This window comes from Muscardinus avellanarius, assembly GCF_963383645.1.
Source record: "Muscardinus avellanarius genome assembly, chromosome: 4".
Classification (NCBI taxonomy): domain Eukaryota; kingdom Metazoa; phylum Chordata; class Mammalia; order Rodentia; family Gliridae; genus Muscardinus; species Muscardinus avellanarius.
In genome coordinates, this window is record NC_137789.1 from 117,367,556 (window position 1) to 117,392,108 (window position 24,553).

Sequence of the window (24,553 nt, forward strand, 5' to 3'; positions counted from 1 at the left end):
TTTTTACTTTTGGAAATAACATTGGCTTTTGGTAAATGGTCCAAATGGTGATGTTATTCTTAGGAACTTCATAAAGTGGTGTCAAATGGATAGTAACTGAAATGTCGTTTTAACGGTTGTTTGCTTGGAGCATCCCCACATATTTTCTGTTAGTCACGCCAGACATCAATAACATATATAATTGAGATTACATTATAAATATTTGAAATGCTCATCTGCTTTCATTGGATCTTTCCAAAACCTCCCTCAGCGAGGCCATGGGGACAGGAGGTGCCATTCCTGTGATTCCTGGCAGGCCTCTCTGGAGCACCTTGCAGGCTGCCCTGTATACTTGAGACAGCAGCAGGGGGCAGAGATTTTATCCTCCATCTAGAAACAGCTGCCCCCCCCCCATAACCACTGCTCCCGGGCTTGCAAGGAAATCTGGAATGGGGCCCAAGGGGCTGTTCTTCCTCCCTCTGCTTCCTTTATAGGAAAACTCAATGATTTTGTTTTCTTTTCTTTTCTTGGTACTGGGGATTGAACCCAGGGGTGTTCATCTCTGAGTTACACCCCTAGCCCTTTTTATTTTATTTTTTTATTTGGGTACTGGGAATTGAACGCAAGGACATTCTACCTCTGATTCTACCTCTGAGCTACACCACTTGCATAATTTTTTAATTTTGAAGCAGGCTCTCGCTAAGTTGTGAGGGTCTCACTCAGTTGCTGAGGCTGGTGGTAAACCTATGATCCCCCTGGCTTACCTCCCAAGTACTGAGATCACAACCTTGTGCCACCCAGCTCTGTTTTTGAAACAGTAGCTCACCAAATTGTTGAGTGTTTGGTCTCATTTAATTGTCAAGGCTGGCCTCTAGCCTGTGATTCTTATGTTTCAGCTTTCCAATACTGGGGTTAGAGCTATGCCACAGTGCCAGGGTCATCCTGTTGATTTACTTATTTATTTATTTATTTATTTATTTATTTATTATTTTTGAGGTGCTGGGAATGGAACCCAGCACCCCTAGCCCTATTTTATTTTTATTTTGAGTCAGGGTCTCCCTAGATTAAGACCTAGTGAGTCTTACTACTTGCTGAGGCTGCCCTCAAACCTGTGATCCTCCTGTCTCAGCCTCCTAAAGTACTGGGATTATAGGCATACACCACCATGCCCAGCTCATTCTGTTGATTTTTGTGGTTTACCTTGGAAGCTATATTTTAATTCTCTTCCTACACAAATAAAAAAATGTTAATTTTGAGCCTGGTGTGGTGGGGTACGCTTGTAATCCCAGTAGTTGGGAGGCGGAGACAGGAGAATCAGAGGTTCAGAGCCAGCCTCAGCTACTGAGTGAGGCTCTCAGCAACTTAGTGAGACCCTCTTTCCAAATAAAATATAAAATAGGTCTGGAGGTGTAGCATGGAGGCAGAAGGCCCCTGGGTTCCATCCCCAGTACCACAAAAATGTTAGTTTTATTATGAAATATTTGAGGCACATAAACATACCGAGGTTAGCATAACACAGGTGTGTACGGACTCTTCTGAGAAGTTAAACAGTTACATTTACATCACAGCTCTTCTGTGCCTCTGATCCCGGTCTTCCCCCAGAGGAGACCTCCGTCCTGAATTGCTTATCATTTCCAGTAGTGCTTTTGTACTTTATTACATATGGATAGATCTATCTAACATTGCTCTATATGGCTTCTAATCTTTTCAAATGCTGCTGTACTGAATGTATTTAAGCAATATGTGTATGGTATTTGTATGGTTTTATTTTATTTTATTTTTTTGGGTGGTACTGGGGTTCCTGGAAACCCTTCTACCTCTGGGCTACACTCCCAGACATATATATATATATATTTTTTTTTTTTAATTTTTTTTAATTTTTTTTATTTGGAAACAGGGTCTCTTAAGCCAGCAAGGCTGGCTTCGAACCAGCGCGATCCTCCTGTCTCCGCCTCCCAAACGCTGGGATTACAAGTGTGCACTGCTGTGCCGAGTGTATGGTTTTAAATTTTTATAATTGGTGCTATACAGTATCCATCTTACAGTATCCATCTTTCTGCCAGCTTGCTTTTTTAAAGGTCAACATATTTTAGAGATTTTTTTTTTCATGATCTATGTAACTCTTATTAATTTAAACTGCTACATGTATTTTTTTTTCTCTCTGTGGTATTGGGGATTGAATTTAGCACATTCTACCTCTGAGCTACACCTTTAGCCCTATTTTTAATTTGAAATAAGGTCTTGCTAGGTTGAGACCTAGTGAGTCTCACTACTTGCTGAGGCTGTCCTTGAACCTGTGATCCTCCTGTCTCAGCCTCCAAAGTACTGGGATTACAGGCGTGCATCATCATGCCTGGCTGTGTACTCTCACATTGTGTAACTCTCCACATTTAATTTATCATTAATGAATCCTTTCTTCTACTTTCTCTTCTTTTTTTTTTTTTTCCCCCCTTTGGTACTAGGGATTAAACCCAGGGGCATTCTGCCTCCAAACTACACCTCCAGCCCTATATAAAAACATTTTTTTTTTTTGGTAGTTATGGGAATGGAACCCCAGGGGCATTCTACCTTCAAGCTACACTCCCAGCCATATATATATATATATATATATATATATATATATATTTTTTTTTTTTTTTTTTTTTTTTTTTTTTTGGTGGTACTGGGGGTGGAACCCAGAGGCTTTCTACCTCCGGGCTATACTCCCAGCCCTATTTTTTATATTTTATTTGGAAACAGGGTCTCACTAAGTTCCTGAAAGCCTCACTAAGTAGCTCAGGCTGGCTTCGAACTCGCCTGATCCTCCTGTCTCAGCCTCCCAAGAGCGGGGATTACAAGCGTGTGCTACCACGCCCGGCTATTCTTTACTTTAAACAGGGTCTCACTGAATTGCAAAGAGTGTCACTAAGTAGCTGAGGCTGTTGGGGAACCACAACCACTGTCCTCCGATTTCACCCTCCTGAATGCTGGGATTACAAGGGTGCACCACCACACTCAGCTGTTCTTTAATTTTGAAACATGGTCTCACTAAGTTGCAGAGGGCCTCCCTAAGTAGCAGACCTAAACCTACTATCCTTTCTATCTCAGCTTCCCAAGTACTGGGATTATATCCTTTCTGCTTCTGATGGTTTCTAATTTTTTGAATGACAGTGTCCTATGAACTTTATCTCAACTCCTTCAGCACAGGCGCAGGTTTCTCCAGGCTTTAAGTCATCTGGGCTGGAATTACTACGTGAAGGGCTGTGTACACCTTGCCATTTACATTTTGTCAAATACCATCCTTAAACTAGGCATGGTGGTGCATGCCTATAATCCCAGTACTTGAGAAGCTAAGACAGGAGGATCACAGATTTCCAACCAGCCTCAGAAATTAGTAAGATTCTTAGCAACTCAGTGAGATCATGTTTCAAAAATAAATAAATAAATAAATAAGAAAAAGGGCTGGGGGTGTAGCTCAGAGGTAGAATGCCCCTGGATTTAATCCCCAGCACCCCTCCCCCCCCAAATTGCCATCCTTGGTGGCCAAGCCATATCATACTCCTATGAGAGTTATGACAGGTTGCCCTTGTTCATGGGAACCTTTGGTAGGGTCCAACCTTTAAAAATTTATAAAAGCGGGGCGTGGTGTGCGCACGCTTGTAATCCCCTCGCTTGGGAGGCAGAGACAGGAGGATCGCGCAGGTTCGAAGCCAGCCGCGCGCGCTGGCTTAGGAGACCCTGTTTCCAAATAAAAATGTAAAAATAGGTCTGGGAGTGTAGTCCGGAGGTAGAAGAGCTTCCAGGAACCCCAGTACCACCAAAAAAAAAAAAAAAAAAAAAAAAATTATAAAAGATTTTTTTTTTTTTTTAATGGTACTGGGGATGGAATCCAGGGGCATTTTACCTCCGAGCTACACCCCCAGCCCTATTTTTTATTCTTTATTTTGAGACAGGATCTCACTGAGTTGCAAAGGGCCTCATTAAGTAGCTGAGGCTGGCCGCGAACCCAGATCCTCCTGCCTCAGCCTCCCAAACACTGGGATTATAAGCATGCACCACCCTGCCCAGCTCTGAAAGATCATTTTTACAGTCTGTCCCACCTTGGTCATTTGACCATTCACCTCCCAGCATTGAGGCTTAGTTTAAAATGAGCTCATTTCCTAATTTGCCTTGTCAAATGGCCCGTGTTGCAGAGTCTCACGAGTGATGTTGACAGCTGTGGTTGTGAGCTGTGTGCTCTGCCACAGCTGAACCATTCCCGTAGTGCTGGGCAGGGGCGGCTGCAGAGGAAGGCTTAGAACAGCTCCCTGTGGCCTCTTGCATTCCAGGTGATGCTGTTCAACTCTTCTGGGAATTAAACAGCACATGTGTCTACTTCTGCATGCTCTCTCCTGGGTGGCTTGATTCTGGGTAGGGCGGGGTTATCTGTCCCCTGAACAGGCCCAGCCCTGTTCAGAGAAAACTTGAGCCAACAGCCTTCCTTATACCAGCTTCTGTAAAAGGAGATGGTTCCATAAAAGGAGAAGGTGACTGTCTCAGACACGAAGTCTGCAGCCCAGCCCTTTGCAAACAGAAGCTGAGCCATCCCTGTGCAGGCAGAAAATGTGAGCTCAGGCTCACCTGGAGTCCATGCCCATTCCGGGCTCCCAATGCCAAGGCTGCGGGAAGCCAGGGGGCAGGAGTACTCATGTCTTTAGGTTCCATCCTTCCTTTCTCTCCATGTGGCTCTCATTTAATCATTAGTGGTAATAGCACGAGGCCAACTATAATGCCTGACATGTTTCCTGCCAGGTACCCTGCAAGGGCACTGTGAGTGTCAGATTGTCTGATCCCCACTGGGCTTGTGTGAGGTGGGTACGGTGGCGAGCGCCTACGCTGGTGAACACCCTGGGCTCAGGAGTAAGTGATAGAGCCATCCAGCCCGATGGCAGGGCTCCCGCCTTATTCTTACTTGGGCTATAACTCATATAGCAATTCAGTGGCTTTTAACACGTTTACAAGGTTGTGCAACCATCACCATCATCGAGTTCCAGCATATTTTCAACACCTCAGAAAGAAACCCTGTATTCATTAGCAGTCACTCCCCATTCCTCCCTCCCTGTGGCTGCTGGGAACCACGAATCTACCCCCAGCCCCGCCATGGAACCCCAGGGTGCTCTACCACTGAGCTACATCCTCAGCTCCTTTAATTGTGTGTGTGTGTGTGTGTGTGTGTGTGGTGCTGGGGATTGAACTCAGAGCCATTCATTCTACCTTTGAGCCTCACCTCCAGCCCTGTTTTATTCCTTATTTGGAAACAGGGTCTCACCAGGTTGATTCCAGTCTCACTACTTGCCTAGGCTGTCCTCTGACCTGTGATCCTCCTGTCTCAGCTTCCCAGGTACTGGGATTATAGGCGTGTGCCACCTGGCTTGGCTTTCTTTTAATTTTTAGGGTCTCACTAAGTTGCCCGGGTTGGACTCAAAATTACGATCCTCCTGCCCTAGCCTCTCAAGTACCTGAGACTTTACTATTCTGGACACTTCATGTAATTGGAATTGAATGAAATGTGGCCTTTGAGTCTGGCTCCGCCCCTTAGCGACTGCTTTCAAGGTTCATCCCTGCGGAGCCCAGGTGGGAGCTCCAGAGGCTTGTGGAGGGACACTGGGATGATTTCCTCTCTGGGGCTGTTGTCAGTCATGCTGCTGTGAACATTCGTGTTTGAGCTTTTTGGATGGACATATGCTTTCATATCTCTTGGGTATATGTGGAGGAGTGGAATTTTTGGGAGGATCCCTGCATATTACCCCCTTGAGGAAGGCGCCATCTCCATTTGGACCCCAGGAAACTGAGGCCCTGAGTGTTGGAATTTCTTGCTGAAGACCATACAGCTCTTGAGTGGTAGGGGCAGAAGGCCCCCTGACTCAGAAACCCCTGTTTTTTCCACTCTGTTACACCCAGCTCTCTCATTTTGTAGTTTAGGGAAGTATCCCGGGAGGAGAGGCTGGGTGGGGAGGGCCAGCCCTGGCCAGGGAGCCTCCAGGTCCCTCCACCCCCCAGCCCTGTGCTAACCCACACCCCTGCGGCCTGTAGCTTGGGCAGGATGTTGCCCAATAAGGCCTTTCACAGTGCAATGTAAGGAATTTGCTGTTTTTCAAATTACTTCCAGTACCCTTTTCATTGGTCACCTCCCCCATCCATCTTTGCGTTTCAAAGAGGACCCCCAGAGAGGGCAGTACTTAGCCTGGAAGAAGATCCCTCCCCCACTGCCCACCATTTGGCCATAAACAACTGTGGGGTGACACACACACAGGGCATCCCGTGGGTGGAGTTATTAACCCACACCTTTCCCTGATGGATCCTGGTGTCTTCCAGGACCCTGGCTGGGTGAGTGAGGAAGGAGGAAGAGACCCAGGCCCCTGCTGTAATGGATACCTCTTCACTTTCACAAAGTTCTCTTCTGTTTACAGAACTATTTAGTAAACTGATTTAGATGAGAATTTGTAGCAAGCTTGGACATAGGTATTTCTTCCTGCATCTTACATGGTGCAGGTGAGGCTCAGAAAGTGGGATTTGCCTGATTTCGGTGGCCAGAAAGCAGTAGGGCCCACATGGGAGCCCGGGCCTCCTTGATGAACTGTGGCCAGGGCTTCAGACTCCCAGAGCCACTGATGGCGTTCAGGGCACAGTACCCCAAAATGTGGCACCTTAGCATTTGAGGAAACGGGCAGGAGGGGGAAGGTTACTCTCTGCCTTGTCCTCCCCTGAGGCCTCTTAAAACCTTGGAAGGACTGTTCTGATCTTCCCCTGAAGCAAGTCCTGAGACAAACCTTCATTGGAGACCTCTACCCTGCCTGCTCCTCATACCTGGAGGAAAGGGGAATCCTTACCTCCAAAGAACTGGGATACAGAGAAGAATCCAAACAAACAGGCCATGTTAAGTTCCCCCGGTTTGTTACCAATGGATCATACCGCTTTTGTCGAATCATACTTTTCCACAACTTCTACTTCATCAAACCTGGCTTGAAACGAGGTGCCGGGCACCGTGGTGCACTCCACAGTAACTTAGGAGACTGAAAAAAGAGGATTGCTGGTTTGAGGCCAGCCTTAGCAACCTAACTGGACTCAGTACCAAAACAACAACAACAACCCCAAACCAAAAAAAACCACACAGGCTCATTTGTTTCTCCAAGTCTTCATTTCCTTCTGAAGGCTCCCATGTCATGTAAAACATATTAATTTGTATGCTTTTCTCTTGTTACTATGTCATTTCTTAGAAGGAACTCAGCCATGAACCTAAGATGGGAAGGAAAGATAGTTTCTTTTACCCTGCACCATGTTCTGCAGCGCAGTGGCTTCCCAGTAGAAGTGGTCAGTCAAGGCTCCCAGATGTGTCTGAGAGGCTGGAGTCCTGCTGTCCAGGGAAGTAGCCGCCAGCCCTTTGTGGCTGTTGAACATATGAAATGTGTTGTCTGATTTGAGATGACCTGATGAGTATAAAATCCACACATGTTTTCATAAGCTTCATGTGGCTAAAAGAACATAGAATAGCTTATTTCTAAGTTTTTTTTTTTTTTTTTTTTTGTGGTACTGGGGTTCCTGGAAGCCCTTCTACCTCTGGGCTACACTCCCAGACCTATTTTATACATTTTTTTTTTTATTTGGAAACAGGGTCTCCTAAGCCAGCGAGGCTGGCTCCGAACCAGCGTGATCCTCCTGTCTCCGCCTCCCAAGCGCGGGGATTACAAGCATGCGCCACCACCCCCGGCTATTTCTAATTTTTAAATTTTGATTCTTTGTTGAAACAGTATTTTGGCTACTTGAAAATTTAAAATTGCTGTATGTGACTTGCATTATATTCCTATTGGACCGCTCTCTGCGAGGCAATGGGTTTGGTGACTCAGAGGCATGGACAGAGGCACTCTGCATCCTTTATATAATTTAAACATTTTTCGGGAATGCTTGTCATCAAACCCAGAGCCTTAGGCATACTAGGCAAGTGCTTCTACCACTGATCTACTTCCCTAGCTGGGTACCCTGCATTTAAAGCAACAGGCTCCTAAGAGTATTTGGCCCTCATCTTTCTTATCTTTAAGACCAGGAGCTGGAATCTATGCTTTCTAAAGAACCCTTGCAACTTGAGCAGTGCTGTTCAGGGGTATAAAACTCCCTGGGCCTCAATTTCCTTATCTGTCAGATGGAGTAAATGATTCCTGTCTTGTTACCTGCCCAATTATCAAATTAGAGACAGACATGGAAATGCTTGGAAAGTATATAGAACTGTAAAAATGTCAGGTGCTGTTATGACTAACCTAGAACATGCCTGTCGGCACCTTGAGCAGCCAGTAGCTTTCTAGATAACCGGAGCCCCAAGTCTGGGCAAGAATCCTGGGTTCCATTTTGCCTCATGGACCGTCTCTGTGTCCATGATCCCTGGATGGACAGTACAGCGCCATTGTGGGTGTCTGACATGCCTGTGCTCTGAGGACTCCCAAGTCCTCTGGAGCTGGAGTGTTGGCCACAGATGAGGGTGAAAGGGCGGAGGTCAGAATCCTCCCTTGTCACTGATGGAACCACAACGTGACTTGCTCAGGGTCCTCCAAGGCCGTGCATCTGGACGAGGCCCAGGGCTTTTGATGTCTGGCCTAGGCCCCTCTTACCACGGGTATCCTTGACCCATAGCCTGAGGGTCTGCTTTTCTCACAGTGAAAGACAACCTGCCTGTACTTCAGATGTCCTCTCCCTCTGTTGGGAGAGCCTGGAAATGGGAATTGCGTATGGAGGCTGGTTCCTTCCCAAGCCATCCACACAGAGACGGGGTTAAGCTTGTTGTTCCCGTCCCGCCACATTCCAGGGTACTGGAGCCACCTGTATTTTTAGCTAGTTTGGAGTGACAGCTTTGTTCTCCTCTTGGACCAGGGCACAGCAACTCTCAAGCTAGCCTGGAAGCTCTTATTTATGGGTGCCAGGGTCTCCAGAAAAACCTCAGACAGGGCCTTATTCCTGTCTTCCTGGCAAGAAGAGTCTGAGGAACAAGGCTGGAGCCTGTGTTTGGAATCCTAAACCTGTGCTGCTCTGGTGAGCACTGGGGCCTGGGACAGTTTTGCCTGCGAAGTCTGAGGTTCTTCCCATATGAAAGGAGGTCATTAATAGCCACCTTACAGGCTGTGCGGATTTGGAATTTGGATGGAGGCAGGTTGCTGTGCCCAGCATAACCTCTTTTCATTTTCTTGTTCCTAGAACCTCAGTTTCTACAAGAATAGGGGACTTGGGGCCAGACTTGGTGGCACATGCTTCTAATCTCTGCGCTTGGAAGGCGGAGACAGGAGGATGGTGCAGGTTCGGAGCCAGCCTCGCTGGCTTAAGAAAACCTGTTTCCAAATAAATATATAAAATAGGTCTGGGAGTGTAGCCCAGAGGTAGAAGGGTTTCTAGGAACCCCAGTACCACCAAAAAAAAAAAAAAAAAAAAAAAAAAAAGAATAGGGGACTTGGTGTTTTGGTTTTTTTCCCCCTCCTAGGAATTGAGCCCATAGGTACTGAACCTTCCAGCTACACCCCCAGCCCTTTCTGTTTTTTCTTTTCTTCTTTCTTTCTTTCTTTCTTTCTTTCTTTCTTTCTTTCTTTCTTGTGGTACTGGGGGCGGAATGCAGGGGCTTTTCTACCTCCGGACTATATTCCCGGACCTATTTTATATTTTATTTGGAAACAGGGTCTCACTAAGTTGATGAGAGCCTCACTCAGTAGCTGAGGCTGGCTTCTAACCTGTGCAATCCTGCTGTCTCAGCCTCCCAAGCACTGGGATTACAAGTTTGTGCCACCATGCTGGGCTCTGTTTTTTCTTTTGAAACAGGATCTCAGTACATTGCTGAGACTGGCCTTGAATCTGCCATCCTGTCTCAGCTTCTCACGTATTGGAATTACAGGCCACTGCTCCAGGTTGGGGGGCTTGTTTTCCTTCTGGTTTGTTGTGTGTAAACAGTTGTATGAACAGTCCATTCATTGAAACAGAACCAACAGATTAGAGGGATATGCCTGAACCTGGAGGAAGAGGCGGGGAAAGGGAGCTCGGCACAGGTGCCAAGTGCCTAGGAATAGTTTTTGTGTGTGTTTGTTTTTATTTTGCTTCGGTGATATTTGCACCGAATCTTTTATTGAGGAGCCTCTGCAGTGGGATTTATTTTCCCAAACGCATACCCTCAGTGACTTACAGATAATTCAGCTTGAATGGGAAGAGACTCCTGATTATCTTTAGAGTGCCTCCTGTGCCTCTGGGCCTCAGCCAGCAAGGGAGATGTTGCAGGAAAGGAAGAGGTTAGAAAGGCCTGGAACTCACCACCCTTCAGAGGAGCTGGGGCTTGGGGTGAAGGGCTGGGCCGTTTGGGGAAGAATTCACTAAGCCTTATCTGAGCCAGCAAACCCTCTGAGACCTCCCTGGGCTAGGCGTCACCAGAGGCCTCCCGCCGGGCAGAGGAGCCACCCAGGCTGGGTGAGGAGCCTCCGCGTGGCACCATCTCCAGGCCTTGGGGGCATGCAGAAGGCCCCACAGGCATGGCCCCTGAAGCTCTGTCACTCCCAGTCTAGCAGAGGCCTGGGCCATGCGTGTGTCCCTGCAGCACCAGGAGAGACACACACAGCGGGTCCACAAGGCTACCTGACTCCTGTGTAGTGGACACCTAGGGCAGAGGGGATGCCGAGGAGCGGAGTGGACGGTGTGGGGCGGGTGGATCATGGCAGGCGCTCTGCCAAAGGTGAGTCTGGAGGTGGGCTTGGGAGGAGCAGGATCACTCCCTGGGATCCAAGGGGCTGTTGAATGGTGGCCCTGTGAGGCCTTGTGGATGGAGGATCAGGGCCAGGTCCTCGGGTGGATTGCTGTAGAGCTTCTAACAGGTCCACAGTGGCTCTCCGGTGGTGAACTCCTTCCCTGCTTGGAGATGATCAGTCAAGAAGAGGACAGAAATGAGTGTTGGGCTGCACCGCAACAGCGAGGAGGGGGCGGGCAGCTGGAGGCCCCGCGCTGGCAGGAAGGAGAGAGTGGAGGACTTCAGCGGGCGCCAGCCACAGCCAAGAGCCTGGTGCGCCAGGCCTTTGGCTGCCATGGCTCATGAGCTTCCTTCCCTAGGAAGGAAGGTGTGTGAGTGCGGCAAGGAGCACGTAGGCAGCTTGTCGCATGTCCGGCCCCGGCTGGAGTGGGACGGGCCCTCTTGGAAACCACCGCATGGGACCACGCTACTCTGGAGTGGCTGGAACTGTGGTACTAATGCCACCCTTATATGCCTGTGTCCCACTGTACCAGGAAGCCCCTGGCCTGCTTCTCCCAGGGCTTAGAGGAAGGAGCATAGGGTCACAAGTCAGGGAGCTTGGTGTCCACCCTGGTTCCCTCACTGACCAGCAGGCCACTTGCCTGGCTGAGGGACCACTCTGGCCTCTGATTTTTTTTTTGGGGGGGGGGATTTAAAAGTGACCATGCTTAACCAGACATGGTGGCAGACACTTGTAATTCCAGTGCTTGGGAGGCTGGGACAGGAGGATCACAGGTTGATGGTCCTCAGCAACTCAGTGAAGCCCTCCACAAGACCCTGTTTCAAACTAAAGAAAAAAAAAAAAGAAAAGAAAGAAGAGCTGGGGGTAGTTGGTCAGATGTAGAATATCCGTGAGTTCTAGCCACAGCAACCTACCCCCCCCCCCAACACACATACACAAAGAGACCGGGCTCGCCTTGCTTCTCCAGGATGGGGGAAGGACCAGTATGTGCAAGTGCTGTGCCTGGTAAAGACCTTTATAGGTCAGTCATCGTTCACACCCCTGGGACACATAGGCAGACTGAGGTGCTGCCAGATGGCAAAGCCAAGCTGTGTTTGCATTGCCCCTCTGTGTCCTGACATCCAAGCAGGCAAGGTCCTGAGCTAAGGGTCCAGTAGCTATGACTGTCAGGGCACGTCTGAAAGACAGTTCCCAGGGGAAACAGGAAGCTGGAGTTCAGGAGCAAGTGCTTAGGATGTGATTCCAGTTTTGTAAAACAAAACAAAACAAAACAAAACAAAAGCCAGTGTCTGTATGCATGAATATTTGTTTAGGTAGGAAAATGGTACTATAACAGAAAGCTCTATTAGCAGGGATACCTCTGGGGAGATGAGGGGTAAAACTTATACTTCTTTTATGTATTTATGTGTATTTGAATATTTTAAAAAGTAAAGTATATTACTGTGATTGTTTTTTGGTGGTACTGGGGATTGAACTCAGGAACATTCTACCTCCAAGCTGCATCCCCAGCCCTTTTTTATTTTTTGTTTTGAAACAGGATCTTGCTAGGTTGCTGAGAGTTTTGCTACATTGCTGATGCTGTTCTCAAACTTGTAACCCTCCTCCCAACTACTGGGATTACAGATTTGCCACCATGTCTAGCTTAAATTTTTTATTTTGAAACAAGGTCTCACTAAGTTACTGAGGGTCCCATTAAGTTGCTGAGGCTGTCCTTGAACCTGTGATCATCCTATCTTAACCTTCCAAGTACTAGATTACAGGTGTGCACCACCAAATCCAGTGATTATTTATTTATTTATTTATTTATTTATTTATTTATTTATTGGTGGTACTGGGGGTAGAACCCAGGGGCTTTCTACCTCTGGGCTACACTCCCAGACCTATTTTATATTTTATTTGGAAACAGGGTCTCACTAAGTTGCTGAGAGCCTCACTAAGTAGCTGAGGCTGCCTTCAAACCCGTGTGATCCTCCTGTCTCAGCCTCCCAAGCACGGGGATTACAAGCGTGCGCCACCATGCTCAGCTAACCCAGTGATTATTTAAAAACAAAACAATGGTTTCAGAGGAATTTTGCCAGTATCTTTCTCATCTTGCTATTTTCAGGCATATTGTCACCTAGCTTACTTTTCTTGTCTACAAAATGGGCAAATAGCATTTGTCATAGATGCATTTTTGAGGTTTTATGTAAAAAGAGTTGGGGACACATGATTATGTCACTTAGGAATGGGGAAAGGGAATAACGTTCAGTTCTTACTTTTTTTTTTTGGCACATTAGCATCCGCCCATCATAGGTGAAGGCGTTACTAATCCTTTTTTATTGTGGTACTGGGGATTGAATTCAGGGGCATTCTACCTCTGAGCCGCACACCCCAGCCCTGTTTTATTTTTATTTTAAGAATGTTTTTATACAAAATAACCAGTTATATGGAAATAAATCTATAGATCTCAGAGGATCAAAGGCTTTTTATAAAGTTCTTTAAAAAATTATCCAACACACAGTATGGAACTATCGAGGTAAGTGTTGCTCTCAGTGAAACAGGGATTTAGCAGACCAGGAATAATATACACAATATCAAAATAAATAGCACTTGCCTTTCCGGTACTGTTTCAGGAAACTTTCCAGGAAAAATCACACAGCTTTTGCAGCAAGAGCAGAGGTGCCTGACTCTGTTGCCTTGGGCTGGTGGAACCTGGCTGGGGCTCCCAGGCAGGTGAATGAGGTGCCCAGAGCTGTTTTATTATTTATTTTATTATTTATTTTATTTTATTTTTTGCAGTACTAGGGATTGAAACCAGGAGTATTTGAAACCAGGAGTATTGAAACCAGGAGTGTACCTTTGGGCTACACTCCCAGCCCTATTTCTTTTTTGACATTTAAACAGGGTCTCGCTAGGTTGATGAGAGTCTCACTATTTGCTGGGACTGTCCTGCAATCCTCCAGCCTAAGCCTCCCAAGTACTGGGATTACAAGTACTACTATGCCTGGCTAGCCCTGTTTTATTTTATTTTTATGTATATATTTACTTATTTTTTGTGGTACTGGCCATTGAACCTAGGGCCATTCTACATCTGAGCTACACCTCTATTCCTACTTTATTTTTATTTTTGAAACAGGGTCTCCCTAGGTTGATGAGTTTCACTATTTGCTGGGCTCATCCTCCTGTCTCAGCCTCCCAAGTACTGTGATTACAGATGTGTGCCACCACACCCAGTATCCCCAGCCCTATTTTATATTTTATTTATTAAAAAAAATTTTTTTGGTGCATTGTAGTCATACAACTTAATGGGGTATAAGATGGTAGAGGCATACACGCACACATCACTTTATATTATATTATATTTTATTTTATTTTACTTTTGGGTGGTACTGGGGGTGGAACCCCCAGTAAAATATAATAAATATAATAAAATATTTTCTACCTCCAGGCTATACTCCCAGACCTATTTTATATTTTATTTGGAAACAGGGTCTCGCTAAGTTGCTGAGAGCCTCATTAAGTAGCTGTGGCTGGCTTCGAACCTGCGCGATCCTCCTCTCTCAGCCTCCCAAGCACGGGGATTACAAGCATGCACCACCACGCCCGGCTATATTTTATTTTAAAACAGTGTGCACCACCATGCCTGGCTTATTTTTACTTTTACTTTTATTAAAATCTTTTAGATTTTAGACTCTGTGTGAGTCACAGGTCTTACATTTCCTCTCCTATAACATGGAGATCATGATGTTTTTCCTACCTGCTCTGCCAGATTGTAGTGACAGGAGAGACTCGACTAGAGCCAGCCTGACTAGAGCCCCGCAGACCAACGTATTCAAGCACTTGCTTCATGCCTGGCACTTGGCATCCACAAGCTCATTTTATCGCTCTCTATAAAGTTCAAGTGGGATAAAGTACGTGAGTTTTCTGTGTATGCAGGGCTCAGGCCGCTGCAAACGTGAGGTCCTGAGTGATACTAGTCAGCACCCAGGACTGCTTCTGACTCACTCAGTCTCTTTTGGGGAACTGAGCCTGATGGTAAAACTAACATCCTCATTGACCCGTCACTGCCAGCTCCCGTGGTTTTCTTTGCAAGTGAAATGTCTTGAGTAGAAGTTCACCTGAAAGGTTCACTGAGCAGCATCCATCATGCCTGATGCTCTGCCTCATTCTTGATCCTCATGGGCATGGACAAGAAAGGAAATGGCATGTCCACGGCTGTGCCCCTCCACAGGAGCTGGAAATGTCTGCATTGCCAGTGGTCACCGGTGCTCCTGGCACGACTGGCCTGCTTGCTTGGGCGTGCTCAGTCATGATTTCGTTTCCCGTGCCCATTCCCTTGGGAGCAGGAGGTGGGGCAGCGATCGGTGCCACAGTGTTTGCGGGTATGGCTCGGTGCAGGCCACTGGGTTCTTTTCCTTGGCTGACACCTCTGGGCTGGGGGCTTGGCGAGGCTGTGTCTTCTCTGCTGATGACGTCTCCTGCCTCGGCCGGCGTCCATCTGTGGAAGCTGCTGAGTGCTTCAAGGCCCTTGGTCCACAAAAAGGACTATTGAGAATAAGCATTTGGGTAGTATTTGGGCAAGAGCGCCTGCCCTCACAGTTTGGCTCCCGCCCTCACGGAAGGGCTCTCTGTAGGGATGGTGGGTGGCGGAAGGCCTAGTTGGCTGGATGGGGGCCTGCACGTCAGTCTACAGAGCCCTGCTTGATTTGTGGTGCTAGTGCTTGGTACCTGTTTCCCTGCCAGTCTGAGTAGAGCCTGCACACTTGTGGCAGACTCTGCATTCAAGAGTGAGACTTGGATGGCTAAGGGTTCTAGCATGGCTCCCGGAGCCCCTGCCTTATGGCAGAATTCCAAAAGCTGATGCTTGCAATAGGAGCAGACTAAAGAAGCCGTGCTGGGCCCTGTCCAGCACCATGAGGTGGGGCTGCAGGGGCAGGAGGGAGTCTTTGGGCACCAGTGTTTGGTACAGCAATAAATCAGCAGAGGATTGTAGGGAACTTTTAAAGAGGGATGGGAAGGTGGAAATGGGAACATGTGTGTGTGTTGGGGCGGGGTAGGAAAACATCTGGAGATCTGTGGAGAAGGGACAGCAGTAAAGAAATTAGAATGGCCACACAGTCGTGGACCAGTGCCCCTTACTTCTTGGCTGGCCTTCCTGCTGGGGTTCTCCCAGAGCTCTGGAGCAAATGTGCAGGAGTGACTCCTCCATGTCCTCCTTCCCTCCCTCCTCCCTCTGTCCCCCACTCCTCCCAGCCTTTCCTTCCCAGGTGGCCAGGGCAGATAGATCTGAAGGACGAAGAGGCCTCTTGTCATTGGGGTGCCAGGTGCCAGGATCCTGGATTTTCTGCAGCGTTTTTCTCTGATGTGATATTTCTGGGCTACCTAAAGGGTCCCGGTACCCAGGCAGCAGGTCTGCCGAGTCCTGCACCAGGCGCTGCCTGGCTGGGCGGGAGTGCTGGGGAGCTGGGAGGTGGCTTTCTCCTGCCCAGCCCTGCCGTGGCTCAGAGCCTGTGCTGGCTCAGTGGCCCCTGCCGACGCAGGTCCAGTGGCAAGAAGAGCTTCCCTGGGCTCATCATTTGCAAGAGCTCTGGGAGGCCTCTGGTTCTGTTCCAGTTCCTGCTCTCTCCTTCTAGCCCCAGCTTGCATGGCTCTTCCAAGAGGAGCTGTATCCCACAGCGACACACGAGCCTGAACAGGAAGGCTGTTTGAGGCCAGACTGCCTTCTGTGCCCCCAGCCTGCATTTTTACTTAGCTCCTCGACTGTCTGGGTTTAGCTTGGCTGGGCTCTCCTAAAATGTCAGGGTTCCCGTGTGCGCTCCGAGCTGCCCCTGTGTAGAAGGCAGGGTGGATGTGGCACTGTGGAGAGCTCTGTCGTATCTAGAAGTTTCTCCCTGTCTGGCTGGAAACCTCCACAGCTTTCCTTAGATCATTTCTCCACAGAGTAGGGACCTGCCCTCCACTGGAGTGAGGTGACTATGGAGGAGCCTGAGCCCTTTGAGTACAAGACCTAGCGCCCCGCTCTGAGCTCTGAACTGACGCTTACCTTCTTGGAGCTTGTTTCTCCATCTGCAAAAGGGGGCTTAAGAATGTCTCCCTGAGCCCCTTGTGGTGGTGCATACCTGTAATCCCAGTACTGGGAGGTGGAGACAGGAGGATCGCAATTTTGAGGCCCACCACAGCAATTTAGGGAGGCCCTTAGCAACTTAGTGAGACCCTATTTCAAAATTAAAAATAAAACAGGGCTTGGGGTGGATCTCTGAGGTAGAACACCCCAGAGTTTAAGCCCTAGAGCCATACTACCACACACACACACACACACACACACACACACACGCACACACACACACACACACGCACACACACATGGGTCTCCCGGACAGGGTCATTTTGAAGGCTAAAGGACATACTTGGTGTGTGTAAACCACAGCATAGTTAAGTAGTATTGCAGCATTACTTGAGTTTCTCTGTGCCAGGCAGCGGGGAGCTGCGGAGGTCTACTCGCTGCGCTCCCTTCCCTTGGGGAGCTCACAGTCATGACACAGCGGGGGAGGCAGCACGCCCCCGGGTTTGAGGACGGTGCGCCTTTGTGCGGGGCCTTGCTCCTGCACACCTGTCCTCCACCGGCAGACACCTTGGTCCCTCAGAAGCACCATCTGATCGCTGGAGTGGCGTCCTGGCTGTGCCAGGGCTCCCGGAGCTCTGGGGTCTGGGCTCAGTTGCTGTGGCTCAGTGTGCCCCGCACGATATGGCTCCTGACAGCCCTTCCTGTTATCTCACTTCCTGCACCATCTGCCTCATCCGTGTTGAGTGTGTGTCTGTTCATGGCACCAACCGTCCTCCGTCACCTTTGGCCTCACACATGCTCCTGCTCGGCCTGGACGCTCCCTGACCTTGCCCGGCTAGGGAACCTCCTCTGGCATTGTGTCCAGACCCCAGTAGCCGTGCCCCTAGACCGAGGCTGCTGTAGCACAGCCGGCCTGTCCCTTCCCAGGCCACGGTTGTGTCAGTTTCTGTTCAGCGTCCGTGCTTTCTGATTGCCCTTCCTTGTGTTGCTTTATCATAAGGTGAAGAGGGAAGGTGATTGGGGCGGTGCTTGGAAGTGGGGGAAGTGGTTGACTGGCCCCAGAGCGCGCTGGCAAACTCCTGCTAGAGCCGTGACTATCCATGAGGCCGGAGACGGCTGGGGGCGGGGAGGGCAGGGACCAGAGCAAGACGGCTGCCCAGGCCCAGGACCAAAGCATGCAGAAGTGACCTCGCCTGGGGACGGCTGTGTCCTTGAGTCGGCACACTTCCAGCCACCCCGGCGAGTGAGCACAGGATGCGGTTCTCAGGCAAATGGGCAGCGAGGTCTTTTCAGCTGTGCCGGGTCACTGCTTGTCTCTCGGGTCACTGCTTGTCTCTCCGTCCACCAGGAGCCTCTGTGTGCCAGGCTCCCTGCCAGGCACTGGGGAGGTCGAGGCACAGGACACCAACACTGGAGGTGGCAGGCACAGGAAGTTGTGACCTGGGCTGGGACTTGCTGAGACACCAGAGCTGAGGGAGGGGTGTCTCCAGCCCCAGGCACTGGGATGTCTTCAGAAAGAGGTGACATTTGACCTGAACCTTGAGGGGCAGGTGAGATTTGGATAGCTGGAAAGAGAAGGAAGGGCACTCAGGTGGAGGTGACTGCAGAAGCCGCATTGCCTGGGGCACTGCCAGCGAGGGAAGAGGGGAGGTGCTTTGGCTACAGTTCAGAGAGCAAGGAGTCACCCCTGCAGGGCAGGGCAGGTTTGGGGCAGGGCGGGGATGACCAGGCTGCACCCCGAGGCTCCTGAGGCAGTGGCTGGAGGGTAGGTTGGAAGGAGAAAGGTCGAAGATGAAAACAGTAACAGAAGATGAAAACAGTAACAGCGGTGGAGCAGTAGTGTTTTGTGCTCCTGGTTACCAGGGCTTCCAGAGAAAATGAATGGTGAGACAGAGGGACCTCCAATGGGCTCCACTGGATGGTCCCTTGAGGACTGACATCTAGCCCAGTGCCAGGTACATAGGAGGTGCCCAGAAAACCCTTTTTGGGGGCGCTAGGGATCAAACCCAGGGCCTCATGCATGCTGATGAAGCACTCTTATCAATGAGTCGTACCCCAGCCTCCCCCTTTTTTGGAGATGCCAAGAATTAAACCCAGAGGTATTCTATCTCCAAACTACCACCCCCTGCCCCTTTAATTTTTGTTTTTTTTTAAATTTGGAAACAGGGTCTGTCTAAGTTACTAAGAGTCTCACTAAGTTGCTGTGAACCTGCGAGCCTCCTGTCTTAGCCTCCAAGTACTGGGATTACAGGTGTGCACCACCATGCCTGGCTCCGGAAAACACGTTTTGAGAGAATAAATGGAAGGACACTAGGAAGGAAGACCCTTTTACGGTCTGGACTGTTGTAGCTTGGGAGAACTGTCCCTGGGGACCTCTGTTAGGCTCCCCAAGACTATTCCCATAAAACCACAGGTTCTTGTCCTGAGCTCAGGATAGATATGCAAGAGCCCGGACTCTTGCTGAAGATTTAAAGGAGTTTATTATAAAGATAGAAATACAGAAGACAGTTACAGCCCCATGTCATTCAGGAGTGGCATGGGGGTGGTGGTTCGAAAGAATTCACCAATAATTACTGGATACAGAGTATTTTATAGTCAGTCCTCAACCAGACCCATCCCCTCTAGGACCCTTTTGATGTGGGGGATTTCTTCCTGCCAGTCTGTTCTGTTTTTAGTACTGACCCCCCAAATGTGTTATTTGATCATCGGATTCTGGTCTCTCTTGAAGGCTTCGGGCATCCTCCAATGGTTATGGAAGTCTGGGATCTCCTGAAGTAACAGCGGGTGGAGCAGTAGTGTTTTGTGCTAGTTACCAGGGCTTCCAGAGAAAATGAATGGTGAGACAGAGGGACCTCCAATGGGCTCCTCTGTCCCATTATGGCATCCTTCCCATATGGCATCTGTCCCATTATGGCATCCTTCCACTTCCTTGGGAAATCTTATCTTTATAATGGAAAAGGCCCTGAAACTATCGCTGTTGTCTTGCTTATCTCCCTTGGTGCCTGGAATTCTGCAGCCCCTTTCTCTGAAGCTCCTGGCTTCTTTACTACCAAAGATATATTTGAAAAATTCAAAGTCTTTCCCAATACTGGTACATTAATACATTTTGAAGCCTCTTCCCAATACTGGTACAAACCACTAGTAGCAGCCAGTGACAACCTAGGGCTTGAGGTTAGGAGCCTGGCCAATTTGAGGAGAAGGGGGGCCTGGGAAGAGGAACAGGTTGGGTCCATCCTGTTGAAAGATCAGAGCGGTCTACTTGAGGCGTGGGGACATTGGCCCTGGCACCAGGCCTCCCTGCACAGGGCACAGGGCTATCTCCATACCTTGAGAGGGCGGGGATAAGGATCTGTGCTCTGTACCTGCCACCCTGTGTTCTCTAAGGGTTTCTAGCCCTGTAGTTGCCATTTCTGCCTTCCTAGAAGTTACACCCAAGGAAACCCACCAGCACTACTGTCGCATGTTGGTAATAATAGCTGATGTTTTTCGAGACTTTTCTGTTTTCTAGGTGCCTTTCTGTGTCCTTTAATCTTACAGTATCCTCTGAGTTAGGCCCTACTTATTGTCTAAGTTTTCTACATGAGGAAATTGAAGTTCATGTTAAGCGTAGGGTTGGGATGTGAACCCAGGCTCTGGCTCCAGAGCCCTCATTTGTAATCTCTGCAGCACTGCTGTCTCTGTGAGGATGAGCTAGCCACTTCTCAACAGAAACGGGGGCTCAGGTGTTCCTGAAGCTGGAAGAAACCTCCTTGGAGACCGAAGGGCAGTTTCTAGGTAATATTTCAGGATTGGAGAGGACCTTGGAGTTGTTGAGTTTGTTTTGCAGGGAGGAACTGGGGCCCAGCGCATTTGCAGGTCAGCCCTGGGTGACATGGTTGATGGCGTGGAGTGACCTCGCATCGTGCGATGTGCCAGTGTGGGTGTCGGTGCCTGCCTGCAGGAGCTGGCTTGTATTGGGCAGGCGGGTTCCTCACCCTGCTCTGTCTTCCTTCAGCTGTGCTTGAGGGGAAATGACCTTCCTGAGCCTCGGCCTTACTGTTCTTTCTCCGCTCCTTCCTCCAGATCGATAAGTATCTCTATGCCATGCGGCTGTCTGATGAAACACTGATGGATATCATGACACGCTTCAAGAAGGAGATGAAGAATGGCCTCTCCCGGGATTTTAATCCAACAGCCACCGTCAAGATGCTACCAACCTTTGTAAGGTCCATTCCTGATGGTTCAGGTGAGTCTCACCCAGAGATTGGGCTGTAAGGGCTGAATGTTCTCAGAGCTCATTCTTCCACTTTGTTCATTCATTCACTCATCTATATGCCGTGCCAGCCACCTGTTTTCCCATCCAGCCATTGATTGGTCCACACATTCACTGATAGCTCTATCTGTCTGTCTGTCCATCTATCCATCCACTCACCTACTGTACATGTACGGAGTATCTGCCATGTGCCGGGCACTGGGGTCACTGTGTTGGACGAGGCTGACCTATCCTCATTGATCTGATTGTGTGGTAGCTTGTGACACTTGGGAGAGTGTAGTGTTTTGGGTCTTGCAGATGCTGTGTGGGTTGCTCTTAGGCCTCCAGAACAAATGAAGGGTTCATTTTAGGAGACCCATTTTAGGAGACCTCTCTCCCACTGGTACCCCTGATGGGTAGCAATCCTAGTGGCCAGGTGGGACTCGGACTCAGAGGAGTGACTCAGGTCCCCATTTGAACCAGTTCCCCAGATCAAGGCAGCCTGAAAGTAGAGCGATGAATAGGGGGAGGTAGAATTGGAAAAAAAAAAAAAATAAATAACATAAAAGAGTCACTTGATCTGTATCGCTGTGGCTCATGCCCATAATGAGGGTTGAGGGGCTCCCTGAGGATTGGCAGCACCCCCCCAGGAGCAGCCTCAGCCTGCCCTTGGCCCTGGCCTGCCCAGTGGGAGCCGTTCTGCTCAGCCACCCTGCAGTTATTAGTCTGCAGAGGCAGGTCTGCCCGCCCCGCCCAGCTTGGCTCACTCACAAGAACCGCTCTGGGAGACTTGTTTCCTGGGCTGGGCTGCAGCTCTAATTTAAAGGCTCTGGGTAAGAGCAGCTGTGTGGAGCCTGCAAAATAGACGCCAGGAAAGCCGCTGCAGAGGCAGCCACGCAGCCGGCTGTGATGGATGGGAGAGGCACGGCTTGTTGTGCAGACCAGCGGAGCGGGCCAGTCCTGTCTGGCTGCCTCTGGCCTTCAGAAGTCCCCAGTGAGAGTCCACCCGGTGGGGGGCGTGCGCTGCTTGTTCCCTGGCTGTGGACGGCTTCGTCTTGCGCATACACGGTGGCATTTATGTCTCTAGTATTTGTTCTTTGGCTATTTAATAATTTACTCCACCTCTGTCTTTGTTTTCCATGAGGTGTTGATTACTAACACTTTAGCTTTTTTTTTTTTTTTTTTTGTATTAGGGATTGAACCCAGGGCATTCTGTCTCCTAGGTACACCCTCAGCCATATTTTATTATTTTGAAACAGAGTCTCATTCAGTTGCTAAGGGCCTTGCTAAGTTGAGGAGGCTGGCCTTGAACTTGTGATCCTTTTATCTTTAGCCTCTCAAGTACTAGGATTATGGGCATGTGGCTGAATTTTAGTTTTTATTTTGTCTTGTTTTGTTTTCGTGGTACAAGGGATTGAACCCGTGGGCATTCTACTCTGAGCTACACCTCTAGCCCTATTTTTAATTTTTATTTTGAAATAGGGCCTTGCTAGGTTGATGAGAGTTTCATTACTTGCTGAGGGTGTCCTAGAACCTGCAATCCTCCTGTCTTCAAACTCCCAAATATGAGATTACAGACATGTGCTACCATGCCTGGCTGAACTTTAGCTTCTTAGAAGGTTTCCCTGAAGAGTTTCTGGCCAGCAGAGTGAGCTGTGTGTGGCATGCCTTGGGTGTGTTCTCATGCTGTGGCTGGGGAAGGGAGACCATCGGTTGTGCTTTTTTCCTGCCCTGGGTGGCACTGGTACCTGGAGCATAGGAGCCTTTCTGGGATTAGCAGATTTCTTCCACAGAGGCATGGCTGTGCCCACTCTCAGCTAAGAAGGGGAAGGAGGAGAAGATGGTGTGAATGGCTGAAGAACACACCTGCTTGAGCTTGGTTTGGGAGAGCTCTGAAGGATACCTGATCCCAGCATGCACCTGATCCTGTGTGACCAGCCCAGGGCTGACACCTGGGAGCAGGAGGAGGTCCAGGTGCCTTCTCTTGCCTACTGAACCCCTCCCTCTGGCCAGCTTGGCTCCCAGGACTTAGGTCAACAGGGGGCATTCTCCTTCACTCTTCCCACCAACCATTTCTAGGGTTGAGGGTCTCTAAGTGTGTTGATCCAAGTATATTTGTAATCTAGCTACTTGCCCACCCATTGCACAAGGCTCAGCACTCATACTCATTTGGCCACATTCTCCAGTTCCCATAGTAGATATAACACACTAAAGGCCCCAAGCAGACCTGCAGGAAAGAAACCTGTTTAACTTGGCATAATTGTCTTTCTCCTATATTTTATTTATTTTGAAACACTCATTCTTTTGAAATTTAAATATCTGCGACTGGGCGTGGTGGTGCACACACACTTGAAATCCCAGTACTTTGGAGGCTGAGAAAGGAGGTTTGCATGTTCACAGCCAGCCTTAGTAATTTAGCCAGGCCCTGCTTACCTTAGTGAGACCCTGTTTCAAAATAAAACAATAAAATAGGGCTGGGGTATAGGTTGAAGATACAATGTCCCTGGGTTCCATCCCCAGTACCACGCACACAAAAATAAATAAATAAATAAATGAATAAATATCCCTGAAATCAGAACTGCTTTATACAATAACTGCATCTTATAATTACTATTATTGGCAGCATTTTTTCTTTGTTAATGTCACATCAATGTAATGGTGTGTTTCACAATCGATGGTGTCTTTTTTTTCTTTCTTGTAATACTGGGGATTCAAGCTAGTGGCATTCTACCTCTGAGCTACACCCTCAGCCCTATATTTTATTCCTTATTTTGAAACATGATCTCACTAAGTTGCTAAGGGCTTTGGTAAGTTGGTGAGGCTGGCTTTGAACCTGTGATCCTTCTGTATCAGCCACCCAAGAACTAGGATTACAAGTGTGTGCCACCACACACGGCCAGTTGATGGTGTTTTAAACATGAGTTGGGAAACACTGTCGTAGGGTTTGTGAGATTGGAGCCAGTGGCCTGGCAAAGCCTCTTTTGAGCTGTTTCCTTGAGTGCTTATAGGGCCTAGAATTTAGGTCTTACAGGAACACACACCTGTGTGCAGAACAAAAGAGAGGTGAAACCAAAGGCCTGAGCTACAGGGACCCACCTGAGACCTCTGTGTGCCTCAGGGTGGGTCTTTGTAGTTTGTCCTCAGGATACAGTCATATTACATTAGGTCCATGCCAATGACCTCTCCTTATGGCATTGCTAGTGATGCTAAGGTTCCAGATACCCGACCCCGGTCCATTCTCCATCCCTGTGTGTGTGTGTGTGGGGGGGGGGTGGTTTGGGGTCCTTTGTTCTCCAAGAACCAGGACGTCTCCTGGAGCAATCAGAATGCTGGTTTCCTAACTAGGAAGTCCGTGGTGCTGTTCCCTTTTTGAAACCTTAATCACTGCTTCAACTGTAGTAATTATTCAGGGACAGAATTAGTGGTACTCCCAAACCACAAAAGGACAAATGGAGCTGATGTGGAGAAATGCCCCAGCCTGTGGAGTGATTCCCAAGGCAGAGGGAGAAACAGCCTGTGCTCTCCCTCCGACCTTCACCCTGGTGCACAGAATCTCCCTTGAAAGTCTATGGATTCTTC

The 24,553-nt window shown here is 48.8% G+C and overlaps 1 protein-coding gene across 3 annotated transcripts in view; it reads left to right on the forward strand.

Annotated features, from left to right (window-relative positions):
- HK1 (hexokinase 1) overlaps positions 1 to 24,553 on the forward strand; it is a gene marked incomplete at both ends in the record, with an annotated part of 90,327 nt that overhangs the window by 7,919 nt on the left and 57,855 nt on the right. For all 3 annotated transcript variants that reach the window (XM_080693889.1, XM_080693888.1, XM_080693887.1), the window contains one exon: positions 20,806 to 20,968. In XM_080693889.1, coding sequence (XP_080550015.1) covers positions 20,827 to 20,968 — 142 coding nt within the window. The remainder of the gene's footprint in view (positions 1 to 20,805; positions 20,969 to 24,553) is intronic.